The sequence below is a fragment of the Xyrauchen texanus genome, chromosome 40, assembly GCF_025860055.1.
Source record: "Xyrauchen texanus isolate HMW12.3.18 chromosome 40, RBS_HiC_50CHRs, whole genome shotgun sequence".
In the NCBI taxonomy this organism is placed as follows: Eukaryota; Metazoa; Chordata; class Actinopteri; order Cypriniformes; family Catostomidae; genus Xyrauchen; species Xyrauchen texanus.
Window position 1 is genome coordinate 34773323 of NC_068315.1, and position 20104 is coordinate 34793426.

At 40.5% G+C, this 20104-nt stretch overlaps 1 protein-coding gene across 2 annotated transcripts in view; it reads right to left on the minus strand.

Moving 5' to 3' along the window:
- Nucleotides 1–20104, minus strand: part of LOC127633115 (double C2-like domain-containing protein alpha) — a 71094-nt gene that overhangs the window by 39119 nt on the left and 11871 nt on the right. For both annotated transcript variants that reach the window (XM_052111991.1, XM_052111992.1), the window contains exons 3-8: nucleotides 15069–15148; nucleotides 12124–12198; nucleotides 9765–9874; nucleotides 6578–6704; nucleotides 4968–5027; nucleotides 1696–1901 (exon numbers count right to left, since the gene is read on the minus strand). In XM_052111991.1, coding sequence (XP_051967951.1) covers nucleotides 1696–1901; nucleotides 4968–5027; nucleotides 6578–6704; nucleotides 9765–9874; nucleotides 12124–12198; nucleotides 15069–15148 — 658 coding nt within the window. The remainder of the gene's footprint in view (nucleotides 1–1695; nucleotides 1902–4967; nucleotides 5028–6577; nucleotides 6705–9764; nucleotides 9875–12123; nucleotides 12199–15068; nucleotides 15149–20104) is intronic.

Sequence of the window (20104 nt, forward strand, 5' to 3'; positions counted from 1 at the left end):
TACAGGCTACAGGCGCTGGCTCACTGACTTCTGAGGCGACAGGCAGTGGCTCACTGACCTCTGAGGCGACAGGCTCTGGCCGGGTTACCGTGGTATGCGCCAGCTTGGGTTCGCTGGGCGCTGAGGGCAGAGCCAAGAGGGGTTTAGGGCACAGGGCTGCGGCAGGCGGAGGCTGGAGAGCAGAGACCTTTCCCCTTCTCCTCTTCCTCCGGGCTGACACGACTGGCGAAGCTGGGACGCTGTTCCTGGTCAGCGTGGCTTCTGGTTCGCTGGCCGTGGCTGGCAAGGGCTCCGGCTCGCTGACGGTAGAGGCCGCAGGCGCAGGCTCACTCACAGTGACAGGCGTAGGCTTTGGCTCGCAGACCGGGGCAGGCGTAACAGGGAGAGCCTGGGACGGCTGAAGAGTCTCCACAGTAGGTGGGGAGGTAGGGTCCTTCCCAGCATGGCCCACAGTGAACGGGGAGCCGCACAACAATAAGGTCAACTTCAGGAAGTCGCGGAGAGTCCAGCCGCGTGATGCCGGCGGCAGCCGCTCCTTTAGCCAGCCACTCAGGTTTTCCCTGAAGAAGACCACAAGGGAGGTGTCCAGGAAGTCCGCAACAGCCACAAGACCAAGGAAGACTTGCCTCAGGCATAGCAGGTGGTATCTGGCACGTAAAACCGCCGGATCCATGGTGGTCTATCGTTCTGTAACGCTTGAGCAACGAGGCAGACGAGGAGATGTGGATCCAAATGCAGTTTAGATTTTATTAAATAAACAAACAAGTAAACACAAAGGAACAACCCTCAATGGGGAAATAAAACATAAAACTGAAAACTAAACACGATGAAAACAAACAGAGAACTCGGGCAGGGAACACATACCAGGCTAACTACAAACAACGATAGACAAGGAGTGAACAAAGAACCGAGGTATAAATACATAAACATGGGTCAAAGGGGCCAATGAACAAACAGAACTCAAACAAGATAACAAGGTGATTAACAGAAGCAAAATGGCAAATTAACGAGGGCAGGTGCAAACAATGAACGGTGAACACGAAAGCTAACAAAGAGACTATGGAGTTACACAAGGGACAAAAGTGAATACTAAGGAATGCAAAAGTGACAAAAATGGCAAACAAAAGGGCAACAGTGAAACAAGACAAGGTATACATAACACCTGTCAATCAACAGCTGCTCTAAAACAAGAGTTTGAACGTGGTCGGTTATGAGCGGCTTTAAAAGGAAACAACAGTCCGATCTGAAAATTTTAAATAGTAGATACATACACAAACAAGAGAACTTTACAGATCTTCTTCATTGTGTCTGATATCAACATGCAGGAATACAGATGACAAGCACGATCATCTGAAGTTCAAGTTAATACAGGAAATCCACTAAATAATGGATTATTCTGCTCGAAATGTTGCATTTGTGCTTAAAGTAAATTTCAGCTGCATCTGGAAGAAAGAGCATGCCATTGTTTTTCATGATTTATGTGTCATTTCACATCAGAGACCCTTCCCTCAAACCATGTGTAAATCGGGTCTGTGTAGCTTTTGGATGACACCACACTAATAAGCCTCAAATACTATAAGATTTTAATTCACATTATTTCATAATATTAGCTATGATCATTGAATGCTGTTTTGTGGCCAAAAAAAATCAAATATTCACAACTTTACATGGGCATAAAGCTGTGGTTATACTCACATTTTTACATATGGGTCAGAGAAGCCATTGACATCCATGGCTGCCAGGTGGGCGCAGCGGCGGACTCCAACACACAGGCCACCCTTGGCTCGCTCTTTAGCTTCCATCTGGCCATCCCCTTCTGGCATCTGTGATGGGGGCAGAAACTGTAGACACAGTAACAGACGACCTCGCTCTTCTAGATTGCGCTGCTGCTCGCGCTCCCACTGCACGCATAAACACAGAATTCTTGTTATCTCATATCTGCAGTATCACAATTATTATTTTAAGTATAATATATTATGGTTCTCACCATGCTAAACTCCAAAAAAAAAATATACTGTATATATAAATTGCCAGGCAGCCTTAATGCAACAATGTTTAAATTTGGTTGATGTGTTGAAAACCAAACAATTAGCTAATTTTCAATGAAATTCAGTATTTTGGATGTTACAGGTGTTTAAGTCAGCGAACCACCAGTGTACCTCAAGGTTCGGAGCTAGGTCCTCTTCTCTTCTCAATATACACAGCATTGCTGAGACCTTTCATTCAGACACATTAATTTTCCTCCCACTGATATGCCAATGACAAGTAGCTTTACTAGCCTAATGGCACCACGATGTCTGCTCTCAGCTCAGATGAAAGAACACCACCTCCAACTCAACCAAACAAAGAACCAACAGAACCCTTGTCATCTCAGCTATGCCTGTAATTTGACAATATTACCGATCAGCTAGTCTTGACGACACTAATGCCATCCATGTCAGTGAGGAACTTGAGAGTTTGACTACCAGCTTAATTTAACAGACATTGTTATGACCATCCAGTCATATTTGTGATCTGTCCTTCCGATCTGAGCATGCAGCAAAACTCCTTGTTCAGGCTCTTGTCTTGTCTAGATGTGATTGCTGCAATGGTATCTTGGTTGCCCTTCCAGCATGCACAATTAAACCTCTGCAAACAGAGCAGCAACTGGATATGCACACTCCTGCTAACACTGCCACTGCCAAGTTAGCTGGAGTATTGTAGATGTTTGAGCAGAAGATAGACACAGATGAAGAAAACAGACAGATAGTTTTTTTTATATATTAAGCAGGTGCCTTATGCTTGTGGACTGATTAAGTTCTCATGGAAGAGATGTGTCTTCAGCTGTTTTTTGAATGTTGAGAAGGTTTCAACATATTGGGTGGGTGCTGGAAGTGCATTCCAGCATTCAGGAACAGAGCGACTTTGTGTCTTGTTGCAATGGAACTGTCAGGGGCCGCTAATTTTTGATGGCAGTGAGAGAGAGGTGTTGTTCTCGCTCCCTGGTGTTGTTCTATAAACTGGCCTGAAGGCCAAAGTCAAAGCCTTGAATATGATGCAGGCAGCTACAGATAGCCAGTGGAGTGAACTCAACAGGAGCGTGAAGTGAGCCCTCTTTGTTTGGTTGAAGACCAGACATGCTCCTGTATTCTGGACCAACTGTATTGGTTTAATCGTTCTAGTGGGGAGGCCAGCAAACAGAGCACTGCAGTTGTTAAGTCCTGATGTGACAAGAGCTTGGATCAGGAGCTGTACAGTACAGTTAGACAGATAGGATCTGATTTTCTTGATGTTGTAAAGCTTGTACCTGAAAGATCGGGCGGTTGACAAGATTGAATTTAAGCTATAGTCTTAAATTATGGCAACCACGGCCGAGGTGCCGAGGATGCCATATGCCCCAGGAGCCTCTGGAACTGTTTGAGAGGAACCGCTGTGCCTGGCATGAAGCGAGCAAGGCACGCAAGCACTGACTGTGCACACTCTGTCGTGACGCTCCAATTCCAAACCGAAAAGGAGATGCTCTGAACTGGAGAGAGCTTGCTCTTTTCCCAGTTGACCTGAAGCCCTAAACGGCTGAGGTGCCCGAGCATTTACATATATATTGAATTATTGTTATATGAGGGGCTTTTTCAGCAAATATTTGTATATGCGATTAAATGCGATTAATTAATCGGGACACCATGTATTTAATTCGATTAAAATATTTTAACGATTGACAGCCCTAATTATTATAAATAAATATTATTATATTTATCATATATAATTATTTAGATTTTATGTGTCTTGTGTAATTTATAATTCATAAAACAACAACAGTAAGAGTTAGGACTGAACGGCTCAGCATGGTGCATCACCATCTGGCATAATAAAGAGTTTATTTTGCTTTGACATTTGCTTTGTGTGTTCAGGTCTCTGTATTTCTGCCCTGAGGGTCTCCTATACAACCTGTATTAACATCACTGCTGGTACACTGCTCAGATAATACCATACTACTTAAAGAGAAATAAATCCATGTGCCTAGTATAATTTGATAAGGTCATCAGAGGAAAATGGCAAATCAAATGACTATACGATCACACAATCAAATGTGATCTCAATCAATGGCATTTGTAAGAATCTCTTCTGAAGATGAGACAGCGGGAGGTGAGATAAAGAGAGAACAGAAGACGATCATCAGGGAGGAGTAGAATAGAGAACAGAGGGACTATAACCAGCAGGAAGGAGACAAAAACACAGTGAGTCATTTATGTCCATAGGCACTGCTGCGTGTACATCGCCGCATGTATTTATAGTGGTTTATGTTATTTTCAGCTGTATGTGAGTCACACTATCTATACATCTAAATCTATTCATCTATCATCCATCCAACCATTAGAGAAGTAAATATGTGCTTTGACAACAATTTAATTACACTTTTTTAATAAATTATGTGGTGCATCATGAAATCTCAAATGTCGTTGATTACACTATTATGGTATGATTATGACACAAGAATTGTTCTCTGGATAAGAAATTAATACGTAATAAATAGTTTATCTTTATAATACTTAGAATCGATTAATAAACATGCACTCAACTGAATTTTTCACTGACTGATATGACAAAGGTGTTGACTATCACTGTGAATGTAGCATCAACAAAAGCAAATACACTTTATCAATTTACTATTTAAAACAAGCTGCACATTTCCTTGGTGTCTTTCCAGTATCTCTTGTCTGATCTTTCTTCTCTGTTTGACTAATTAGCAGTGTGCAGAGAACTGAACTGTTGTCTCTGTCTCTCTGGTTGTATGTTAATAGGATGGGATTGACTACACTGCAGGAAACGACAAGACAACTGCTTTCCAAAGGGATCCTCAACTTTGATGTTAGATGACTTAAATATTTGAGACGTGGGCAATTATTTTAAAGACGGAGAGTAAATAGTACTGATGTGGAGGCATATTGAGTCATAGTGAGAAATAAATGAGAGTGAACAGTGATGTTTACCTCTCTCAGATAGCAGGAGATTCCTCTAAGGGCTGAACTCGTGGCCGTAGGAGATGAGAGCTGACGGACAGAGATACAGAGTTTACAGCGCACAAACACACACTTCAGATGATACAAATCTGAATGTTAAAGGAATGGTTGTTCACCCAATAATGGAGATATTTCAAATGCCTATAAGCTGTTCTTTTTTCAAAACCACAAAATGCATGCTGATTCATACTGCCAAGCTCAAAAAGGACAAATCATTAAAGTAGTCCACACTAAACATCATCTCCTCCACAACAGATTTCATTCAACATCTCATTTGTACCTGAATAAATTTAAACCTGGCACCTATTGACTGATTGTGCAAGGATGTCAATGACACCAAACAGCATTAGAATAATGACATAAATTCCAGGATGTTTTGCTTTTGTATTCTTTCAGAAGACTTGAAATATAGCACAAAGGTCACATGGACTCTGTCTATGGTGCCGTTTATTAGTACTGTGTGCTTACTTTTTTAGGTGTTAGCATTAGTGCTAGTGAACTATAGAAAATCACTGGCACAAATTAAAATATTTTTTTATAATTTACAACTCCAAATTATTACTACAATTTGGAAAACAATTGAACACTGAAAAACCTATATCCATTGACAATTAATCTGAATAGCCTATTACAGTAATGCATTGCACTATGGTGTTTCTCTGAATGTCAAAAACATGCTGAATCCAGTGTTTCACCAGCACTACTGTTTAAAAGGGTAGTTTAACCAAAAATAGAAAATCTTTCATCTTTTACTCACCCTCATGCCATCCCAGATTTGTATGACTTTCTTTGTTCTGTAGAACACAAATGCATGTGCATGCAAGTGAATGGTGTCCAGCAGAACTCAGTACTCAAAATGTCCAAAAAGCACATAAAGGATCCATGACACTCCAGTGGTTTAATCCGTGTATTCACCCATGTGTGGGTGTGGGTGAGAAACAGCTCAATATTTAAGTCCTTTTTTACTATAAATCTCCACCTTTGACAAGCTCCGACCAGTAGATGGTGATATACCCGAAGAATGTGAATCACAAAAAACTCTAAAGAACATGGAAGTGAAAGTGTAGATTTTCATAGATAAAAAGGGCTTAAATATGTATCTGTTTCCCATACACACCTATCATATAGTTTCAGAAAACATGGGTTTAACCACTGGAGTTGTTTGGATTACTTTTATGCTATACTTTTTGGAGATTCAAAGTTCTGGTGACAATTCACTTGTATTGCATGTACCTACAGAGCTGAGATATGTTTCTAAAAACCTTCATTTGTGTTCAGCAGATGAAAGAATGTCGTACTCATCAGTAATGGCATGAGGGAGAGTAAATTATAATTTACTCTCAATTTTCATTTTTGGGTGAACTATCCTCTTAATCTTGTCCTCTGGAAATCCATCCAGACTTTAAGGGCAAACAATATTCAAATATTGTTTTTATTAATCACATACATTTTTGTCGCTCTCTTTTTCCACAAAAACAGTCAAATGTGCGACTCTTGAGCATGGCCTTGCAACCAGCGAGCAGCATGGAAGGAATAGATCGAGAATGATCATTTCTGGCTTTATCTTCACGGACACTCACATGAGGGGGGTGCTCTAGGCAGATGTTATAATGTTTGGGCTGGTCAGGCTTTACTCTGCGTAACGCCATGCGCGACTCTCCAATGAACTCATTATGAGTCAGCTTGTCCTCGTCGCATACAGACACCCTGAGAGCGACACAGAGAGAGAATGTAAATATCTTTGTTCATTCTAACATCAAAAGATAAAATGGAACATTTCACTAGATTCCTGTCTAGGTGGTAACCATCATTCTGCTACAGTTCTACAATAGTTCTGAAGCAAGGAGAGGCGTTCGTTTACCCCCCAAGTAGATCATGTTGTTTCTCTCCATGCAGTTCTTATGATGAACATATCAATCAATGGTTCAAACACACACTACTATGTTTGTCAGTACGACAGGCCTGTTCACACAAATAAATACCCATGTCGAATACTGTTAATGGCAGAGATGTTTTATTATTATCAAATGATTAAAATAATTGCAATTAACCAATTTTTTTGTAGTTAACACATCAATCCAAACAGTTCCTTTGAAAGGAACGAAGAAAATAAAAAATTATTAATAGGTGTAAGAGTGGTTTTCAGCAATTAGTTCTGTGAAGGACAAGATCAATGCTCATGACCTTCCTAAGAGCCTTGACGGGTTGGTGGATTTGGCAATTCAGATGGACAATCGTCTTGCTGTGAGGCATCGGCATCGCAAGGCGATCTCTTATAGAGAAGTTCCTATTTCATCAGCCAGTCCACCTGAACCCATGTCAGCTGAAGAGCCCATGCAGGTTTGGAGAGCTCGACTAAACAGAGAACCAGTGACTTGAATTGTAACTGAATGACTTGACAATAACTTGAATGTTTTTTATTATTATTATTTTCAATAACTTATTATAAACAGTAATGAAATGCGTTTAAAAAATATTGCGACATCAATTAATGAATCTGCACGTATAGTGCCCACTATACAATCTCTGGACGCAGTGTTATGATAAGGGGTGACTTCATTTGGGCAGGTCTAGGCTCAACAATGTAATGCAGCAATAAAATGAAGTCAGCTGACTACCTGAATGTACTGAATGACCAGCTTATCCCATCAATGTATTTTTTCTTTCCTGCCGGAATGGGTATATTCCAGGACAACAATGCAGAGATTCATCTGGCTCAAATGGTGAAAGAGTGGTACAGGGAACATGAGGAATCATTTTCACACATGAATTGGCCACCACAGAGTTCTGACCTAAACCCCATTGAAAGTCATTGGGATGTGCTGGAGAAGACTCTGCTGTCATCAATACAAGATTTTGGCTAAAAATTAATGCAACTCTGGACAGAAATAAATGTTGTGACATTGCATAAGGTTTCTGAAACAATGCCATGACGAATGCGCACCGTAATCAAAGCTAAAGCGGTCCAATGGAATATTAGTGTATGCAACTTATTTTTGTCCAGGTAGTGAAGTAAGGTTAAAGTGTAGCATGCACCCTGCTGAGCAGCTTAATGTTGGCTGGTATTAGCTGGTGTACTAGACTGATTAGGCTGGTCTGTTTGGCTGGTTTAAGAAGAGTTAAGGGCAGTTGTTAGCAAGTCAGGCTGGGAGACCTGCTAGACAAGCTAAAATCAGCTAAGTCACCAGCTAAATATGTAGCTTGTGTATTTTCAGTTGGGGTTTACAGTGCTGATGTAGTATGCATTCTTGCACTGTTGTGTATGTGCTGTCTTGTTAGTTGTTGAATATAGAACCTCCTGCGGCATTATGTCACATTATGTCTGCTTTGTTATGATTTCTCATTAGCATCTCCCAGGCAGCGTGTGAGGCTTATGAATGTGCATAAGATTTCAAACACTCACCAAACACAAACAGTTATATTATTTCCACTGACATAGAGAACAACACTGACATACTCAAAATATTTTTATGAGTAATGTGTAAGGTGAATAAAAAAAATTATAATTTTGACTGGACCTGTTCTAATGTCTCCATACTTCTTATGCTTTCAAACAAGGCATATGTCACAATGTGGCAGCTACATGATGCAATAGCATCTGAACCACAGGGACTTGACAGCAAGAGACACAGAATGATCCTCATTAAAAACACACATATACATGAACCCACTATGTGTGACAGTGCACACAGATGACTGTGACACAGAAGAAGCCAGAGGTTACATGGAGAAAACAGGAAGGTACAAATTTTGCAAGAGCAAAATCCCACCATAGCTCTCAAATCTCTTTCACACATATTCAAACTTATAGCTCAAAGGCATATTATGCCAGGTTTGATGTCAGTGATGCCAAATGCCACGGTTCTTGAGTCTCTTTTAATCAAACGTGAGGCACGTTGATGCATGGCAATATAATTTGAGAACTATGGTAGAAAGCTTCATTTTCAGTAAATAACGCAGCCTGGTTTCATAAAAATGTTCACTGTGGCAACTACTTTGCAAAACGTGGTTCATTACACATTTCGCAGCAGTTCTGAGGCGGAATATCCAATGTGTGGAGCTAAAAGCCAGTTAATTGTTCTCCCAAGCACATGAAGATTTTGAGGATTTAAATCAACAAAGCCACATGCAAACAATACTCATATTTTTCAGGGGTCAGTGAAATGAAAAGCCTCGCACAATGACCTGAATCTGTCACTATAATTGAGAGAGATACACCATGATTGAGAAACAGAGAAAATTTCAAAGAGAAACCAATGATGTGGACATTGAAGGAATGTTCCAGGTTCAATATAGTTTACGCATCTGTGACTTGCTGTCGATAACCACAGAAAATTATTTCAACTTGTTCCTATTTTTATTCAAACATTTTTACAGTAATACATTTAGGGGCTCGAGAACGACATTTTTAAACCTTGTGTTCTATTAAGAATTCTCATGTAAACAGTGCTTTATGCATCGCGTTCCTTTTTTAGATCCTAACACGGATATTATGTGAAAGCTACTGTGTTAGGTTTTTTAAATTGGTCACTACGTGAGTTGAAATGTTGGATATAACTTTGCATAGACGATTTTATTACACCGGTCTCAATCCTGTATTCTAGTTGACAAAATTGAGGGACGAGTCAAAACTATTTTCGGTGGTAATCAACAGCTTGTTAACAGATGCTGTTAATCGAGCTTAACTTGTATTGAACCAGGAAATGTGCTTTAATAGTTGGGGATTAAGAGCAGTGGCACAGAAATAGAGTGGATTGGTTAATATACCTGAGGGTTTTTTTGAACATATCCTCCACTGTGATGCCACAGTACGTGAGTGTTTCATTCCACACAGGGTTCAGAGTATTCCTCACAGTCTTTGTCTTTAGTTTATTGGCCTTGGAGAGGAAATATCGAAACAATATCAATAAAGCTCAGACGACTGCTAATTAGACTTCTGCAAATAAAGCCAATCCCCTTAAAAACACGGCTGTAAGAGGAAATCACAAAGCATATTATGTTTCAGACAGTAGAACATAAATCATTTCAGCAAGTATATGTAAACACATCTGTTGAAATTGCTTTAGGCAAATGCTCTTATCAAATGGCATTCTTTCAAATATCGTAATAAGAAACAATGAAAATGAGACACAAATCACTGCACTGATATCACAATAATATATACAACTAAAACAATCTTGCAATTCTTATCTTTGAGCTGTGAAGTTGACATCTGAAGCAGCTAATTATAAATATGTGTTTAAACTGGACTTTATTACCTGGAAATCATTTTACTTCTGGAGTACACAGGCTTAGTTCGGAACAGCATGTAGTATGTACTACATAGTATGTCCCTATCATCCCTACCTAAATCTATGCCTGTGATATACAGTATGCACATTTTCTGCATGCATTGAATATGGGTGATCTACTAGTGTGCAGAATACAACAGAGTACACTGCGTGAAATACCAACCCAGTCTCATAACAACTTGTAATATTTTGCATGAGATGGTGAATTTGGTACAAAGGTACAACTTTTAGACCAACCAATCAACACACAGAACTTCAAATCGGTACAACACAGGCATCAAATTTGATCTAGCCTCCAAACCAATACTTTATTTTACCAAAGGAAACATGTGCCTTTCAATAACCTGTAATACGCTACCCTGGTTTCTTCGGTGGTATACAAAAGTTATTTTCCCATTAAAATCATGGTTAGGTTTAGGGTTTGGGTTTGGAGTTAAACTTAGATAATTGTATAATAACATTTATTTCTTTAGTTAAATTCTTTAGTTCATATATTTTCCCCTATGGGAGTAAAATTGTAACTTTTTTGTACGAACCAGCTAGAACAATTTCTTGCGTTTGCCATCTTATACAATGATAATGACTTCTCATGGGACAAGTTGTGAAAGACAGTATCATACAAGAAAAAAATTTTAAAATGCAAATGAACCATTTTCTGAGATTATTTAAACGCAATTGTGACAGGGGCCGGATCGTGATAATACACACCCAGTCCCTTATCAGGCTAATTAGGCTGATTGCGGATGGTGGTCATGTGAAAACAATGTAGCATAATACTGTAGCTAGTATTCCATTTTCAACACAGCACAACACTGTATGTAACTGTCACAAAGACATGTTTCATTGAGATGTTTATTTTGTATGTTTCAGTCATAAATTCGTGTTCTTTTGGGTTCATACAGCATTTAAAGGTGATTAAAAAATGTAATAAATATGATATTCAGAGGATAATACTGATACAAAATGTACCTCCTTAAAATAATGTTTGGTTAAAAATGTAGGGCTCTTTATGAAAGGTTTATTTTAATGTACAGTGTAATGGGTCACATGATTAGAGTTTAGTTGAGAGCGGAACTGTGGCATTATGGGTCAGAACCAACATGGATGCAGAGGAAAGGCATACACCCTCCAAAATACACTCATTCTGCATGTGGTCCAAGAGGCCAATGGTAATTGCCCTTCATTCATTTTATATTGTGTATAATGTTTGATGATGTGTCTTTACATGGACATTGTGATAAGTTTTCAGGGATTTTATTGGGTTTTGTCACATTATTTTGCTAATGTGTTTTGGACACAAGCTTGAGAGATTTGAAAATGACTGAGAGATGTATATTTTGAACATTTTATGTCTTTATTTTCTTGTAGTTTTCATGGTGTCTGCTGAAGAAAGAGAAAAATACATTCTCAATGGCACCTGTATGATGCATGGCCATTATTCTATTGGACCAGTGTAGTAACAATGTATGTGTTATCTAACTTATCTTTATATTATTCAGCTTAGATTTGAGATGTTTTTAGAAAAGAAAAAGAGTCTGTGGCATTTTCTCTCAGCGTACACAATTATTTATCTACAGGATAATATATACATGACAATGCAGTTCTTAAAAAGAGCAAGTGAGAATGTGTTTTTTGACCTTTAGAACATAAAAGGTTTACTCATTTAAATCAAGTGTACAGACACTCACACACACTTTAACTACTAGGCCCTTTCAATGTACAATTCCATTTCACAGTATCTTATTACAATAAACCAGTTAGAGGTTGTGGAGTGATCTCTAACATACTGAAATGAAAATGAGAAAAAAGAGAGGAGGAAAAGAAGCAGAGCAGACCTTGCAGGCGCCAGGAAGCAGGTGCAGCTTCACATAAGGATCTGCCAAACCATTGAAGTCCATGGGCTTCAGACCCTGTGTACATGAACGGGAGGGCGTGATGGTAAAGAAAACAAATAAGAGACAGATGCCCAATAAAGGGAACTAATTTGCTTGCACATTGAATCAGTTTGCATTATTACATTTTTAAGAAAACGTGTTTAATAGACAAAATTCAGGTGAAGAACTACACTACCCATGATCCTGAAGGGAAATAATCCACCAATCAGAGAATCATTGCAAACAAACACGCCAAAAGAGCTCTGCAGCATGCTCTCCCTACTCTTACAAACTACTTATACATTTGTATGTATCTAAATATGTTGCAATAAAATGTAAATATATTATTTCTGAATTTATAATCAACAACAATTCATTAATATTTTTTATATTTTTCCATTGTTTTTCATTTGATTACATCATTCGCAGTGCTTCTTGAGATTGTAGTTCAATCCCTCATCGAAAAACGGTAAGTACAGTCTTGTACCTTTAACGTTTTGTCAAATGTTATACTTTTTTGCTTCAAATTAAAGTTTGTAATGCTGTGATTCACCTCTGAGCTGGTTGGTTTGGTTCATGGCTAACAACCATGTTCGTGGCCCCTCTCGGTAGAAGCCTGGCCACTCTATTGGCCGCCCCACTCACAGCCACAACTCTCCGTCCCGAGAGTCACTGAATCCATTTTGGTCCGTTTTTGTATTCAAGCAGAATTTTAAACACTCGACTGTCCCAACTTTTTTTTATTGTGTTGAAAACTTCTGATTTGAAATGAGTGTATATTCAAATAAATAAACAATTAAATTCAAAAGGCAAAGGATCAAATAATGTGTTGTTGTAGTGCTTTCAATATAGCACAGGGTGAATAGAATTTACAAAGCATTTTCTTTATTTTTAATTTTTTTTATTAGCATTTTCTATACTGTCCCAACTTTTGAATTGTGGTTGTAACATAAGTAAACATAAAACATTTTTTTAAATACCCAACAAACATGGGTATGACATAGTGAAGTGGAGGTTAAAATTGCCTGAAATTCACCATAAAATACAGTATAATTTATGCTTTAAATAATTGCTCTACAGATCTATATTATTTTATTATATTACAACTAAATCATAATTTTGAACCACAAATATCTTTACCATGGTTCACCACACGATGCAGAAAGCAGCGTATGTTAAGAAAGAGATGTACACGAGAGAGATGCAAAAAAATAGAGCCACCAATTACATTGAAAACATTGAAATAGGACAGAATTTGCACATAAACTGTTATTATGGTCATCAATAATGATGCTTCTGTTTCTATAATAAACTAAATAAAACTAAATTTCAGGAGACATATTGTTAAAGTCTCTGTTTTGCCACAATGACTACATCACAAATTGATTTACACACCACACAAATCAGATTAACACTTGCCCTTTGCCATTTCTGATGGGACTTTCAGACATGATAAATCACTTTGTGGGTGCAATTGAACCCATTTGCATTGACACCTAAATTTGTGAATTTATGAAGGAAAACATGCAAAAACTGATAAAACGCACTAGTGCACACCTCGGGAAAACACCATCTCCAGGAGACTACATTAGTAGAATTTTATTCAGTGTACTATATTTTGCACGTTTTTATACACATATTAATTTGGTAAATCAGGAACAGAGAGAGGGAGCATCACAACATTTTAATGGACCAAAGAGTAAACCCTGAGGTACTCCCAGAATTATCCATGATAATGATCAGTCAGTTCCATCTTTTTTCTTAACATCACAGTTTCATAAATTCTCTGCAGAGGCCTGTGCTAACTGATAGCATTGCAAGTGAGCTAAATGAGCGTGCAGTTGTTAGGCAGTAATCCTACTATAGCTAGTGGCCACTTTAGGCAAATCAGCTTGGACTACACAAAATTACTATTTAAGAGAAAAGTTTTATTTTGAGTCCACTCCACTTTTCAGATGGTATTATGGGTATTATGATTTATGGGTAATGGCAAAAAATATTTTTTGAGTTTTGTTACAAAAATGCTAATGGAGTTCTGGACACTAAAATCATAATAAAGTCATTACCGCCTGGCATGACTGAAATATATTAGCCACTTACTGGGAGGCAAAAACATTATAAGAAGCAAGAAAAGAGAGTCCACTGATATCTGAGGCTTACATGTGTTTCGGGTTGAGTGTACTCTATGCATTTTTGGTTAGTAGTTCCCACATACTGTAAGCATTCCTTCATATTTTTTGCTTTGTTCTTTGGGTTATTGTCCTCCTAGAAAACTAATCTAAACAGACATCCTAAACAGAGATTAGCCATATTGTTTTTTTATCTATTTTTCTTTCTCATTTATTAACAACAACAGAAAATGTTCAATCATATGACAGATTTTAATTTAAATACATTTGCGCTGTCTGAAACTGCTTGTGACTTTCAACATTACTGTGTGTTAAAATGAACAGAAGGAGAAATAGATCCAATCAAATGCAACTCTTTGCTTATAGAGTTCTTTTTTCACTTTGAATATTTTTAAACATTATATTTTTTTTATGGTGAATGAATAACAAATTCTCTTGTTTAGTAAAAACCTTTAGTATCAATAGTTTTATGTGAGTATAGATCCTATAGATATAACATCACTATTATAAGTATCAATACTTTACGGTAGACAATTTCAGCGATACATATCTGAAACGTTAACAGTATTGTCTCTGACCTCTACAATTGGACGGCGTCATAGCAGAACCCAGCATAAATGCTTACAGTTGAATTTGGAGGAAACTATGGGAATTAATTGAACAATCTTAATATACTTTAGTTGAACAGATTATGCATTATCATAATGCCAACAATACTCCCTACCTTTACACAAAAATACATAAAACTGTGTCAAGAGAAGCTCAGACTGGAGTTACCTTTGCTTTGATGACGGTGCAGTGTAGGGAACTTGTTGCCGTCTCGTAGAGTAGCTCAAACTCTAGAGTGCCCAATGATGCTGCCACACATGATCAAGAACATCCATCAATATGCACCAACAATCCATCACTGATTATTAAAGACCCATTGAAATCAAAACAGGATTTTAACACTTTTAGACCATGCCTGTTAGCTTTGAAATTTGAATGAAAAAATAAATGTTGTCCAATCTTAAGAGGTGGTTTAGACAGAAGATTAGGTACAACAACTGCCTAAACAGGTGGAGTCCAGATCATTTCTGGGACTATAAAGAGGGTTGTGCCTAAACACTTTGGCTGTGTTGTCTGTTAGTCTTGTATGTTTGCTTTGCCTTCTTTGAAAGGATTATTTTAGTTTGTTGTAATTAGCACCATCATCATTGTCACTTCACCACGTCACCCTTTTTATGAAACCATGAACTATTTTACACTGATGACAGCACGAAGCTAGTCAGAGCAGAACTGTACCAAACACTGAACAGTGTTACGATGTTGAACAGTGCAAAATTTTATTTATTTTGCATTATATTGAATTACGTTGTCTTGTTATTTGGCGTGACATTTATTTGGGTAGAGTGAGAGCCTGAAAGTGGGGCATCCTTGTGCTGATACAGATTTCCCTATTCAATTCGATTTCGATTCATATGGGCATATTTCAGTTATAACGTTTTGCTAACATATGAAAGAAAGTCACTCCCAGCTAATGTTTTTTATTATACAGGGGACATTCTAATTAGGTACATTACAAAAATATACATTTTGTCCACATTTTAGCTTTTTAAATATTTTTCTTTGTTTTTTAAAAGTATTTACATTGTTCCCCTTCTGTCACTCACTTCAAATCAAATCAAATCAAATCACTTTATTGTCACACTACCATGTACACAAGTGCAACAGTAGGTGAAATTCTTGTGTGCAGTTCCGAGCAACATAGCAGTCATGACAGTGACGAGACATATACCAGTTACAATAACAACATACTTACACAATTTACATATCAAATGTACACATACTTACACTACACAATAATTATATACAATGTACAGTAAACAATACACACAATATAGAATACACAATATACAATACAATAAGTAAGGAGTATATGAAATATATATATATATATGAAGTAGTATATTGAGGAGAATATGTTGACAGTCCAGTGTGAGATAATAAGATGAAGATGAATAAAGTGCAGTGCTAATTATTGATCCTGATAGATCAAGTGTTCAACAGTCTGACTGCTTGGGGGAAGAAGCTGTCATGTAGTCGGCTGGTGCGGGTCCTGATGCTGCGATACCGCCTGCCTGATGGTAGCAGTGAGAACAAACCATGACTCGGGTGGCTGGAGTCTCTGATGATCCTCTGAGCTTTTTTCACACACCGCCTGGTGTATATGTCCTGGAGGGAGGGAAGCTCACCTCCGATGATGTTTCTGGCAGTTTGCACCACCGTTTGCAGGGCTTTGTGGTTGTGGGCGGTGCTATTGCCGTACCAGGCGGTGATGCAGCCAGTCAGGATGCTCTCTACAGTGCTGGTGTAGAACCGTGTGAGGATGTGGTGGTTCATTCCAAACTTCCTCAGCCGTCTCTGGTGAGCCTTCTTCACAACGGCCTCAGTGTGGACGGACCATGTGAGTTCCTCAGTAATGTGGACACCGAGGAACTTGAAACTGCTGACTCTCTCTACCGGTGCTCCGTTAATGGTGATGGGGCTGTGTTCTCCGTCTTTCTTCCTGAAGTCCACTACAAGCTCCTTGGTTTTACTGACGTTGAGGGAGAGGTTGTGCTCCTGACACCAGCGTGTCAGAATGTGCACCTCCTCTCTGTAGGCTCTTTCATAATTGTCAGTGATCAGACCTACCACCGTCATATCGTCAGCAAACTTAATGATGGCATTGGAGCTATGTGTTGCCACACAGTCATGTGTGTACAGGGAATACAGGAGTGGGCTGAGAACACAGCCCTGCGGGGCTCCAGTGTTGAGGGTCAGTGATGAGGAGATGTTGCTGCCCATTCTAACCACCTGACGTCTGCCTGATAGGAAATCCAGGATCCAGCTGCACAGCGAGCTGTTTAAGCCCAGAGCCTGGAGTTTCATATCAAGCTTGGAGGGCACTATGGTGTTGAATGCTGAGCTGTAGTCTACAAACAGCATTCTCACATATGTGTTCCTTTTTTCCAGGTGGGAGAGAGCAGTGTGTATTGTAGATGCAATGGCATCGTCAGTGGAGCGGTTGTTGCGGTAGGCAAACTGCAATGGGTCCAAAGAGGGGGGCAGAACAGAGCAGATGTAATCTCTGATTAACCTCTGAAAGCATTTGCTGATGATGGGGGTAAGAGCAACAGGATGCCAGTCATTTAAGCAAGTGATTGTGGCTTGCTTCGGTACAGGCACAATGGTTGATGTTTTAAAGCATGTGGGGACTACCGACAGGGAGAGGGACAGATTGAAAATGTCCGTAAAAACACCAGCCAGTTGATTCGCGCACGCTCTGATGACGCGGCCCGGAATGCCGTCTGGACCCGCGGCTTTACGGATGTTCACCCGTCGGAATGATCGGGTTACATCCACAACAGAGACGGAGAGTGAATCAACCTCTGTAGCATTAGCCGCGAGTGCTCTCTCCGCGAGGGCGGTGGTGTTGTCCTCGAAACGAGCATAAAATGTATTAAGTTCGTCCGGGAGAGATGCAGCGGTGTTCACAGCGGAGTCTTTATTCCGTTTGTAGTCCGTGATGGTATTAATTCCCTGCCACATACTTCTAGAGTCAGTGGTGTTGAACTGACCTTCAAGTTTGTGCCTGTACTGGCATTTGGCTGCACTGATAGTGTTACGGAGGGCATAACTGGCTTGTTTACGCTCCTCCATGTTAGAAGAATTAAAAGCGGAGGACCGCGCATTGAGTGCCGTGCGAACCTCGCCGTTAACCCATGGTTTCTGGTTGGGGTATATCCATATTGTTTTGGTTGGAACAACATCCTCTACGCACTTCCTGATGAAACACGTTACGCTGTCAGCGTAAACCTCGATGTCGTCATCAGAGGCGGACCGGAACATATCCCAGTCCGCGTGATCAAAACAGTCTTGTAGCGCAGAGTCTGATTGGTCTGACCAGCACTGGATCGTTCTGAGGGTGGGTGCTTCCCGTTTCAGTTTCTGCCTATAAGCAGGTAGAAGTAGAACGGAAGAGTGGTCCGATTTGCCAAATGGGGTGCGGGGGAGGGATTTGTAGCCATACCGGAAAGGAGAGTAACAGTGATCTAAAACAGTGGTCCCCTCGTGTGTTGAAGTTTATGTGTTGGTGGTTAGCTTTGCTGAAGTCCCCGGCAACAATGAACGCAGCCTCAGGGTGCACGGTTTCCTGCTCACTTATACACCCATACAGTTCCCTGAGTGCCTGGTCTGTGTCGGCTTGTGGGGGGATGTACAAATGGGGAGAAGCATGAGATATTCCAGATCAGGAGAGCAGAAAGACTTGATGAAATGTACGTTCCTCTGATCACACCATGATTTGTTGATCATAAAACATACACCACCAACTCTGCTTTTACCTGAGAGGTCTTTCGCTCTGTCCGCTCAGTGCACGGAAAAGCCCATGATTTCGATGGCCAAGTCTGGAATCTCCGCAGCCAGCCAGGTTTCTGTAAGGCATATAACGCAGCAGTCCCTCGTCTCTCGTTGGAAAGAGATCCGCGCTCTCAGCTTGCAGAGTTTGTTGTCCAGAGACAGAACATTTGCCAGTAGTATACTGGGTAGCGGGGGTCGATTTGCACGACGTCTTACTCTGATGAGAACGCCGGCTCTTTTTCCCCTTTTCCTTCTGCTTTTCCGCGGCCGGGCAGCCCAGACAAAGGGCTCCGCCGGCGTGTTTGTAAACAGCGGGTCGGCGTTGAGGAATTTGAAGTCCGGTTTTCGATGTGTAATTGTAGAACCTATGTCCAAAAGCGTTTGTCTGTCGTAAACAATATGGCAGACAACATCCAAGACAAAAAAACAAAGAACTGTAAACAGAACAAACAATAAACCACAGTGTTGTATCGGAGCTCGCAACGCAGCAGCCAACGCAGCAGCCATACTCGGCGCTATCTTGACCCCACCTGACATTGTGTCGATGCAGTGACACTAGGCGTAACCCTTGAGAGCCCCAAAACATCTCAGATCTTTGAGAAAAGGCCAATGAGGAATTTCGATGCCACTCCCCCGGACATACGGTAAAAAAGGAGCTTTTTTGGGGGGCAGCTCAATGTGTGCGGCTTGCCGCGTAAATCCCAGTGGACCTCCCGTTCCCCAGCATGCTCGTTTGCCCCTGTTGAGTTCCCCTGCTCGCCTCATGGCCAACTTAATGTCTCTTTCAGGGCTCGTGAGCAGGATGAGTTCTCGATCACTACATAGGAGAGCACACTGTCGATGTTGGACGCTGAGGACACAACTGGGCTGCCACCTTCGGGTCTGCCCACCCAGTCTGAGGCTGACACAGATGCTTGCCCGGGCTGCCGCGAGTATCGAGTTGGATTGGAATCCTCCATCCTCCACTGAGCCCTCGTGGCTAGATGATTGTTTCCTGGTTTTGGGGCGCCGCTCATGGCCAAGCCCCCCTCCCCCCTCGGTCCCTTTTGTGTGGATGGACGGATGAGGTCATGGAGGGCACCTTTTCCACCACCTGGCAGAATCATCAGGCACTCCCAACCAGGGCCTGTAGGACAACGTAGACTCTGGCAACCAAAGCCTACAGTGCTGCTGGACAGGCCGCCTCCACCCTGCATGCCATGCCCCTCCTGCAAGTACACTAGGCCAAGGCTGATCCTGATTTGCTGAGGAACTGCGCTTGGCTACCGACCTCGCCCTCAGATACCGAGCACTCACAGCCAGGGCCCCGCAAACGGGTACACCCCAAAAATCATGTCTTAAGCGGTTATGCAAAATGCCCCTCATGGCAATGAATACACGTTCCAAATCATCATTATATTATAATCATCATATTATTTTTTTGCAGTCAT